This window comes from Musca vetustissima, unplaced genomic scaffold, assembly GCF_032173495.1.
Source record: "Musca vetustissima isolate MV318-11 ecotype Yass unplaced genomic scaffold, APGP_CSIRO_Mvet_v1 utg3448, whole genome shotgun sequence".
In the NCBI taxonomy this organism is placed as follows: domain Eukaryota; kingdom Metazoa; phylum Arthropoda; class Insecta; order Diptera; family Muscidae; genus Musca; species Musca vetustissima.
The window spans coordinates 206,245-216,749 of record NW_026882699.1 but is presented as its reverse complement, the minus strand read 5'-3'; the positions used below and the strand labels follow the sequence as shown (position 1 = coordinate 216,749).

General features: G+C 39.1%; 1 protein-coding gene across 1 annotated transcript; it reads right to left on the bottom strand.

Moving 5' to 3' along the window:
- Positions 1-225: 225 nt before the first annotated feature.
- Positions 226-9,337, bottom strand: LOC133329314 (jmjC domain-containing histone demethylation protein 1). Its single transcript, XM_061537804.1, has 4 exons — positions 9,241-9,337; positions 4,832-4,992; positions 2,536-4,765; positions 226-1,809 (listed from the first exon to the last, which is right to left on the bottom strand). Exons 1-4 carry the CDS (start codon positions 9,289-9,291, stop codon positions 226-228), a joined length of 4,026 nt encoding a protein of 1,341 aa, XP_061393788.1. The 5' UTR covers positions 9,292-9,337.
- Between the last annotated feature and the right edge of the window lie 1,168 nt (positions 9,338-10,505).

Genomic DNA, 10,505 nt, shown 5'->3' with positions numbered 1-10,505 from the left:
TTTTCTTTTTCAAGTCTTAAAAATGATGAAGTACGACAAAAGAGGGATAAACAATGAAGAAGAAAGAAGAATTTTTCTTTTTTCCAACTACATGAAATGAGATATTTTGTTTCTTGGGAAGATAATTGGTGAGGGCAGCGGCGGCAACGTCGTCTTGTAAAGATTTTCGAAAATCTTTGGCTTTCGTGTGTGGAGTGGTGCTCTTTACCAAAAAATCCTCCTCCTCTAATCATTCCAATTACTTGCTGAACCAGCAGCTGAAGAAATTGGTGTAGTGGAAGCCGAAAAATTACTACCCCCACCACCCGCCGATGATTGTGGCGTCGTCTGTGGCGGCGGCTTACGTTTCTCCACCAATTTTATATCTTTCACACACAAATCATGTTTGGATTTGGCTGCAAATTTGATGACCGCCTGGGTGCTAACCTGTGGTACATGCCTCAAATCCAGCCATATCAGCTGATCACACTTGGCCAAATGATCCAACGACAGCTCGGACACCAAACGACATGCACTCAAATTCAATTCAATCAAATTTGCAATTGCCGTCGGTGATGTGCCAATTTGTGCCACCCCTGCATCGGTTATACGCTGACACGACGATACATCCAAATGGACTAAATGCGGTAGCGACTGCGTAATGTAGCGTAACGCCACATCGGAAATATCCGTACCAGCCAACTTAAGAGTCTTTAGATCCCGCAGCCGTGTCTTCGAATCGGCCAGACCCGGTCGTGAATCTTTGGGTGGCGAGAGTATATCACGTATGGCTGCATCATTTAGACCACGCACAAAACTTAAATCTAATATTTGCAAGGGAGGGCAGAGGCAGGTGTGCAAGGCTAAAACCGCCTGTATGGGGCAATTTTGTAGGGAGAGATTTTTCAAGGCAGGCAGGCGGGCAATTATCCAGGCCAATTGTCGTTTGGCTATCTGGGTCCAATCCAAGATCAAATGCTCGGGTTGTCGGCGGACAATGGCTGTTAGCAACGAGGCAGAGAGTTTCATTTCCGAACAATTCATGGTCTTCCAAAGGACAGGGTCGACGGCAACATTTGACCAAATTTTACACACCGAACAGCAGGTGACCAGTGTCTCTTGGGGTAAATAGCGGAAGATGATTTTCAAGAGGGTGGGATCCAGTGCCAAATTGGGGCCGACATAACCACCGCCACCACCATTACCGCTCATCAAGTTATTACCATATGCACCACCCACAGTCCCCGCCGATGTGTGTGTCGAACCCGGTCGTACCACATATTGCGGCTTTTTTAAAACCCTCGTCGAAGAGTTCAACATTTGTTGTGCCAAATGAGATCGTACCGAATTCTTCTTGCGTGAACCATGATTTCCTGGGCCGCAACCTCCACTACCACCACCTGAACCCATACCCTGTCCTCCCGTTACATTGCAGTCGATGGAGGCATTCGCATCTATACTATCCTGCATACTGCTGCACATGCTCAGACCATCGTCGCTGCGTCGTCGTTTAATTTTATCCACAGCTGTGGGTGATATGCCGGGCGAGGGGGTGTCATAGCTACGTTCCGTTTTCACTTCGATGGTCGTCATGTGACGTTTGACGCCATGTTTCCAATTGCTGTTGTTGGTGGCCGCCGTCGAGCCGCTTTCCATTTCCGATTCACTGGTAAAAACAAAATCATTGTAGTGATGATGATGATTGTTAATATTTCCGGGAAGGTGGGAACCACCACCGCCATCAATAAAATCTCCACCGACAATGTTAACACCACCCACCGATGTGCGTCGTACTTCCGAGGATTTTTGTCTGGCACGAAAATGACGTGGCTGGAAAAAAAAAAAGAAAAAAAGAATTGGAGAAAAGTTGGTTGGTAAGTAAAAAAAAAAAAATAGGAAATCATGGGGAAGAGGGATTCAAGGGTCTTCAATAAATAAAATAACTTAAACAGGCATTCTCCAAATAGCAGAAGTTTCAGAGGTCGTCTAGGGATAGAAGAGCCCCAAAAAAAGGTATTCTTAGATAGAATATCATTTATAAGTTCATCTAGAGGTATTGAAGGTCGAACAAGGTATATTTTATATGGTCTCTCAAGGTCTGTCGGCCAAGGCGTAGATTTTTTAAAGAATATTTTTTCAAGGCGCCGATTTTTTAAAGAATATTTTTTCAAGGCTCCAATAAGGCGTCGATTTTTTAAAAAATATTTGTTCAAGGCTCCAATAAGGCGTCGATTTTTTAAACAATATTTTTTCAAGGCTCCAATAAAGCGTCGATTTTTTAAACAATATTTTTTCAAGGCTCCAATAAGGCATCGATTTTTTAAACAATATTTTTTCAAGGCTCCAATAAGGCGTAGATTTTTTAATGAAAAATGTTCTCCTCCTAGACACCACCTTTAGACCTTCTACCGTAGAAGAACTCCGACATTGATTACGTCTTTAAGAGATCTTTGCTAGACCAAATTCCTTTTAAAGACCTCTGAAAGTTCTTCTATGTCTCTGAACGTGTTTTTTTACGTCTACGAGACCTTTAGAATCCTTGCCTCTCCCACTTACCTTATAATCATTATTTTTTCCCGATTTACAGCAACTGGGACATTCCCAACTATTCGGCAGATCCTCGTTAACAATACCCTTAGCATCGGCAGCATATTCGGTACCATCCAAGGCGGAGAGAGCACAATCGGGATGAGCAATTTCATAGCACACCGAGCATTCCATTAATGCCGAGGGTCCATCGATTGCTGCCAATTGTTTGGTTTGTGGTGAAACGGGCGTTTGACGCCAACCATCCAAATGACAGAAAACACATTGAGCTGTCACCGGCAGCATGGGTGAGAGACATTGACGCATCATACAGGTTTGTTTCGCCCGACCGGGTCCACCAAATTTTACCATATCCAGGCAGAAACTACACTCCCCACAATCGGATCGCTGACAGGCGGCACAATTTTTGCAGCGGGTACGACGACGTCGCGGCTGACCTAGACCAGTGACATTTGGTGATATTTTCGATGATTCGTTATTGGGTGAGAGACAATTATCGGCTGATGGGCCGCTGTGGGAGGTTTGTAGGGGTGTCAGATTGTGGTTTATCGATGCACCAACTCCTCCTGCTGCTGTTCCACCACCTCCTGATGTATGATGATTATTACTATTGTTATTGCTGCTGCTGTTGTTGTTGTTATTGTAATTGGAACAGGAGGCAATGACGCTGACAGCATTGCCATTATTACCTCCCGCAGTCACGCCTGCAGCAGCCGCCACAGCATTGGCTAAATGCATTTTCTTGGGAGGCCGATATTTAATGTTATCTGTGGGTGAGACAAAGGTTGGTGGTTGCTGAGTTTGATTTTGTTGTAATTGTTCCTGCTGCTGCTGCGATGTTGTTCCATTTTCAATGGGTTCCTTTTTTATGGTAATACCATTATCCGTTGTTACGGTGGTGGTACCACTGCTAAAGGCCAAATGTGATATAATTGTGCCAGCTCCCCCCACACCCACCACACCACCGCCGCCACCAACTGCACCTCCGCCAGCAGCTGCCGCTGACTCTGCCGCCTGTTGTGCCTCCAACTGTTGTTGCTCCCTTATGATTTCTGCATTTTTCCTGGCGATCTCTTGTTTTATTTCCTGCTTGACCCTAGATCGCTCATATTCCTGAAATGGTGGATGCATTAGGCCGGGTGGTTTCAACACCGACTCCCCCGTTATGGCCAGTTCCGGTTTATCTTTACAATGACGCTCCACCAGGGTACGTACATCTTTAATGAGAGCCACTGGATCTCTGACCAACTCCGGGACATTTTTCTTATTCGGTGGCAAATCATAGAGGTACATCACAATTTCCTTGAGACCAAACAACTCGTAATGGGTTAAATGGATGTGTGGCCTTGCTGACATTTCATTTTCATCCACCGAAGGTTCTCCCTCCAAATGGGAATGACCCAACAACACATAAACATAGCGTGCGAGGACATACCACAACATTTCCGTAAAAAAAGGGTAACGAAATTTCTGTGGAACCTTGGTGGCATCCTCAACCTGGGCTGTCTTCAGCTGCTTGACAATGCCAAAGGAATGCAAAAAGTTACCACCAAATACCAAAGAATCTGTGGGGGTGTACACTGCATGTATCCAACCGGTGGGTATGAAAAATGTATTTCCCGCTGTCAAATATACCCGAGCACACTTCTCCACGGTGTCACCAAAAAAGATATCCGCCTGCTTGCCGGACAACACCCATTTTTCATATAACTGGAGATTCTTTTCGGTTGGTGGTATTAACCAGAACACCTTACTACCCTTGAGAATGTGATACCAGACAGAGGTGCCACCAAAATCTATATGGAAATCGGTATAGCAATTTTTCACCGACATTAGACAATATTTCTGAACCTTGGGATACATCATATTGCCCAGGAGATTTGTTGCCTCCTTTTGGGCATCTTTGAGGCGTTTGGGCCACACAACATCAACCCAATCAATTTGTCGTACAATTTCCGGACTTTGAACATAATTATCCAGCCGGGTGTGAGAGAATTCCAAGGAGATGACATTTAGCAGACGATCCTTTTGGGGGCTATCGTAGTATTGCTGCCATTCCTTCATTGTCATTTGGAGATTTTTTTGTGTATTTACATCCATGACATCGAGTATGCGCCGGGAGCCGACACACAATCGGACATCGTTCACCGTGAATTCATTGGGATTGGGCATGCGTAGACCCAAACCGGTCTTATCACGAAATAATAATGGCATATTGAAACCATGTTGTTGTAATAATCTGAAAACGGGAGGGGAAAACATTTCAAAAAAATTGAAAGATTAAAAAAGTGTGCCAGATACTTACGCCACATTTAAATCACTACCGCGCATTTCCCGCACCATACCTGTTTGGGCAAATTTTGATGACTCCAGCTTTTCGGCCACGCTAAAACCGCGTGCCCCCTCCAAATCATCATCACCCAAAGCCCATTCTTCCAAATATTGTTTGCGTTCTTTGCGCTCGCGCTGTAATAAAAAAGAGAGAGATAAAAAGAGAATCAATAAGAGATTTTCGAGAATTGTTGATGATAAGGAAAGAAAACAGAACTTTGGAAAAATGAAAACAAATCGATGTTCGGCATATAAAACGTTGGGAGGCAATTTGCAATGAAAATTGGCAAAATTACCAATATTGTATTACCAACGTTGGGCCCGCTTAAACAAATTTTAACATCTATTAATAATCTACATAGGTTGGTATGTAACTCAAGTTGGCGCCATTCGTACCTTCAATCTGCGTTGCTATCATATGGCTAATATCATATAGATTTGCTAAAAATCCGAACACGTTATCAAAGAAAAATAAAAAAGAAACGTTGGTCGCCATTCTTGCATCTCCATTTATTAATAATCTATATAGAGTGGTAACTAACGTTGGGCGCCATTCGTAACTTCAATCTGCCTTGCTATCATGTGGTTAACAGCATATAGTTTTGCTAAAAATCCGAACACGTTATTAAAGAATAAAAAAAAAAAAACGTTGGGCGCCATTCATACATCTCCAGTGGAAATTTGTAAAATATTTACAAGACAATCCAGTATTAGAAGTTTCGTTGACAATCGATGCCTGAACCGATTGGGCGTCCTTCGAACCTTCAGTCCTCGCATATACTTTCTACAACGTTGGGCACAATTTTCGTAACATCACAATGGAAATTAGTATCTAACCAACGTTGGGCGCCATTCATACCTTTAGTCTGCGTACCTTGGGTGCCGTTTGTATGAATGTAAGCATATTTGAACAATCTATATAGGGTGGCAACTAACGTTGGGCGCCATCTGTGTACATTTTACTCAAAAAATATTCATGATATTTAGCAATCATGAAAATAATTATTATATTTCATAAATTTCATGAAGACGCCCAACTTTTTTTTTTTTTTTTTTGATTACGTGTTTCCGTTTTTAGTAAAAATATATGATATTAACAAAAAAAAAGTTGGGCGCCATTCTTTAATCTCCAGTGGAAATTGGTAAAATATTTACAAGACAATCCAGAATTAGACGATTCGTTAACAATTAATGTCATAAAGTTTAGCTAAAAATGCAAAAAAACGTTGGGCGCCATTCCTGCACTTCCAGTGGAAATTTGTAAAATATTTACAACACAATCCAGAATTAGAAGTTTCGTTGACAATCGATGCCTGAGCCGTCATTTGCACCTTCAGTATGTAAGATTTTTCAATGAAAGGCTTTCACACATGGGGCTTCTCGGGAGCCACTCACTCAGTTCTGATTAACAATCCGCATGTGCTGGGCGCCATGTGTTTCTCCAGTGAAAATGTTAAGAATAAAAGTAAAAAATCATGACTTTAGGTATATAACGTTGGGCGCCATTTCATCCATAACCTCAAATAGTATTTTTGGTTTTACGTTGGGCGCCAATTTATGTAAAAATATATATAATAAAATGAATGCCAATGAAAAAAATGGCTAAGACATAGGATCTAAAACGTTGGGCGCCACTTGTTCATCTAATGTTCGGTGTTTTTAAGTAACCTCAATCAATCTAGATATACTCCAATCACGTTATGGCGCATCCAAACTTCATCTACATCACGTAACATCACGCTTAATCTTCGTTATAAAAATGACGCAACAACTTCATGCAAATGTCGTAAAAATCTTATCCACGTTATCCAAGTTACGTTAAAAACATATCCTCCTTAAAAGAACGTATTTATAGTATCCCACTCGTTATCCCAATGGTTTCCAAAATTCCCCATTCAATGTTATTTTAAATACCGTATCAAAATACCCCATTATTAAAAAAAATGTGATAACTGACTGATTATTCTCAAAATCCAAAAAATTAAACTAAAAGCAAAAAACCTGAATACAAATTCATCACGTATTTTTTTTTTAGTTTCTATTTCATCTCCTTTTGAATTCATCCTTTTCCAGGTGTGTGAGTGTGTGTGTGAGAGGTTTCTGGATTTTTAAGAACCATAACAGATCCCACAAACAAACAAACTTGTTTGGCAACCTGTTTTATTCATTTTCACACATACAAACACATGCAACAACAATTGGAATACACTTTTACTATCAAAAGCAAAATAAAACCTGCACACAACTATAACCGGCTAACTATACGACTGCACATATAAATATTTCGAACGAGTTAAAATAATGGCTTATATATCAGAATTTCAGGCAGTTAGGATGGAAGAAAAAAATTTTTTGTTTTGAAAATTAAATACCCAAAGAATTCATGTTAATGTTGACAAATCATGTCATTTTCTTACATTTACATATTTACGAAATACAATTAAATTGTTCTATATCTAAAAAAACGATTTGTAACTCCAATTCTAGCTCCGCATGTGATCTTCATGTTGGGCGCCAAATTAGTTGGCTTGAGCATCATTTACGTTGGGCGACAATTTATATAACAAAAAATATAATATAATAATACTTCAGTTACTTCATAATACTTCGTTAAAGTCTACCCGAAGGAATCAATTATTTGAGATTTGGTATCTAAAAATTGTAAAGTTGGAAATTTATATATGTTGGGCGCCAACTTTACCTTCAGTATCCTCTTATTCAAATGAAGAGCTTTTTATAATTGCCACCCGCGTGAATATTCAGTGAATGGTTATCACACATGTCCAACTTAGTTTGGCTAATATTCTATACTAAACGTTGGGCGCCAGCATATGGAAATTGTTAAAATATCATGAAGAATAACTAAAAACAACAAAAACAATCTAAAAAATCGTTAAACGGTGGCATTTAAACGTTGGGCGCCATACAATATTTCTTTTTAAAAAAATAGCATAACGTCATATATATATATATATATATATATATGGTACCAAGTGTATTTGTATTTACGTTTTTAGGGGAAGTATTATATATATATATATATATATATCGGTCCTATATATATATATATGGTATACACAGTTTGAAAAAACGTCTAAACTATTTTCTCCAAAAAAAAATTATAGAAAAAAATGGGACTGAAAGAGCTGTCCCTAAATTCTGTAGAAAAGAAATCTCAGGAGGCAGAATTTGTTTTTCAGGAACTGAGGATAATTTATTTTCTTAATTTTTGCTCGAAAATGCATCTGAAAAGCATTAATTTACCAATTTATAATTTATGTATTTTTTTTAATTTCCAAGTTTTATTGCTATTCCTTTATGCGTAAAAAACATAAAAAAATGGCAAATGTCTTATCTTGAGTGAATTTTCTTTTAATTTCCATTAATTTCACGTCAATTTTATTTAGAAATTGATTTAAAATCATTAATTTAGCCAACATTTGCTTTACATGGGATTTTTGCCATACGTTGTCATAAAGATGGTTAGCTTTTGGCGCTCTTTTTGTGTTGACAACATTGTTATGTTATTTACGGCAAACACTCTGTAAATGAGTGCTGCTGCTGTCGTTACTGTCATTGACGACGACGTCGTCATTATTGCTGGTTATTGCACATATATGCTCGTGCATGCTTAGTACACTGGCTGCAGTCAACGACGACAACGCCGTTGTGTACTGTTGCTGACAATACCCCACATACGACTCTCTGTGTACTGTGTGTATTCGTGTGTTTGCCTGCGACGTCGACGACGTCAATGGCTGGCTAAATGAAATAACGAGCTCTCCTATGGCTATGGCAAATGAAAGCGAATGAATAACACACACAGCAACAACAGAACGACGAGATAACGAAGATAAGCGCAACGTGGAATAAGTAGAGAAGTGAAATAGAAAAGAAACAGCAGAATAACAACAAAAATCATAATAAAATCGAAAAGAATTCGTCATGCGGCGTTAGTTTAGTTTGGTCGTTTAAAGACACTAGACGTCGATGGTGGTGACGACGGAAGTTTATTTGTTGGCGCGCTCGCTCGTTCACGGCATTTTGCAAAACGTTGTTTACCGCTAGAAGAAAAAAACTAAATGCGTTTAGTTTTATCACTGCGAAAGAAACAAGTCTTTTTTGTTCTGTTCACTGTGGTGTTATCATGCATGGTTTGTGTGTGTGCGCCGCACGCATTTATATATTTTTTTAGTTATTGTTTGTAGTAATTTGAAATAAGGAAAATTATTTTTGTTACGATATTTATGGAATTACGCTACGCCTACATGATGAAGCGGAGTATAGGATGTTGATGATGATAATGATTATCCATTAATGCATGCATTTTTTTGTTGTGGTGGCCAGTGATAAAATTGTACTTTGAAACTATACTCTACTTACCAGTTGGCGTCGCAGCCCTTTCTGTTTTCCTGGCGATTCCGATTCGGACATCGCCGCCACCGCTGATTGTTCCTGATTCCTTTTTATATGTTGTTTGTTGTGTGTGCCTTTTTAAAGTTTTCCTTTTCCTATTTCGAGAAGCAGCAGCTTGTTCGTAAAGTTGATTTTTATTATGGGCACCACCATCAACCAGCGAAAGACGACGACGAACAAACCATTCGTACGTCCGTCCGTCTGTTCGCCCGACCGACCGACCGCCTGTACGTTTGTTCAAACGACCGACCAGACCAATTGATCTCTGGTTGTGCGTGATTGTATTTATGTTTTATTTTTTTTGTTGTTTTTGTTTTCTTCGTTTTTTGTTTTTGGGGCCGTACTATTTTCACAAAGAATTAACAGCGCCTACAAATATTTATAACAAAAAAATATATGTTTAACTGAATTACTACAATTTGTTGCATTTTTAGTAGTGTAACAAAAAACAATTTTAACACTTTATTATTTAAAACATTATTTAATTATTTATTGAAATTAAAGTGGTTATAACAACATACGTACATACATTCGTCGTACATACGTTAGTCACTCTGTGTGTATATTTTTTTTGTTTCTATTTATTTTAATCTCTTCGCTCTCTATCCACACACCATATGTATCCACAATACATTATAATATTTTATGTAAAATTATTATTTAGTTTTAATGTGTAACAAATTTGTATGACGTTAAGAAAAAAACACACACGATTATCGGAGTTTTATCATTACCGCAGGTCGTTGTTAAAAAAAACTTTTGGTGTTATTTATTTTGTTTCACTTGCTGTATGTAGGTAGGTAACAGCCCCGAATTGAAATGAAACGAATATAAAAAATATATCGACGAAAATACACTGGATTTGCTGTGTTGGTTGCTTCTTGCCTGACGTTCGTTTGGTATTGCGCGTCGTCGTCGTGTGCCACCGCCGATGTGCGTTCAAGTGCAGGTATCCCTAGCATCTGCAACAAACCAAGCGTCTCTGAACAAACTGAACTTTAAAATTCCCATTCATTCCGTAAGCGTGGTTTTATATTTGCCGGGATCGGGATCGGTGTTGAGAGTCTCTCTCTCTCTCAGTGGTAAATTGTGAATTGTGTTGGAAAACATTAACACAGGTAGGAACAAAAAAGTACGAAAAGGTACCTAAAATTCTACTTCAAATGATAATAAATCATAATTATCGAGAAATATTGGCCAATATTTATACCAGTTGTTTGCATAAATAATAT

Excerpts from the sequence above, each read along its gene's own strand:
- LOC133329314 (XM_061537804.1), bottom strand. The coding sequence starts at position 9,291 with ATGTCCGAATCGGAATCGCCAGGAAAACAGAAAGGGCTGCGACGCCAA. Across the intron at positions 4,993-9,240 it reads AAGGGCTGCGACGCCAACTG|CGCGAGCGCAAAGAACGCAA; the intron begins GTAAGTAGAGTA and ends TTTTTATTACAG. Across the intron at positions 1,810-2,535 it reads GAAAAAATAATGATTATAAG|CCACGTCATTTTCGTGCCAG; the intron begins GTAAGTGGGAGA and ends TTTTTTTTCCAG.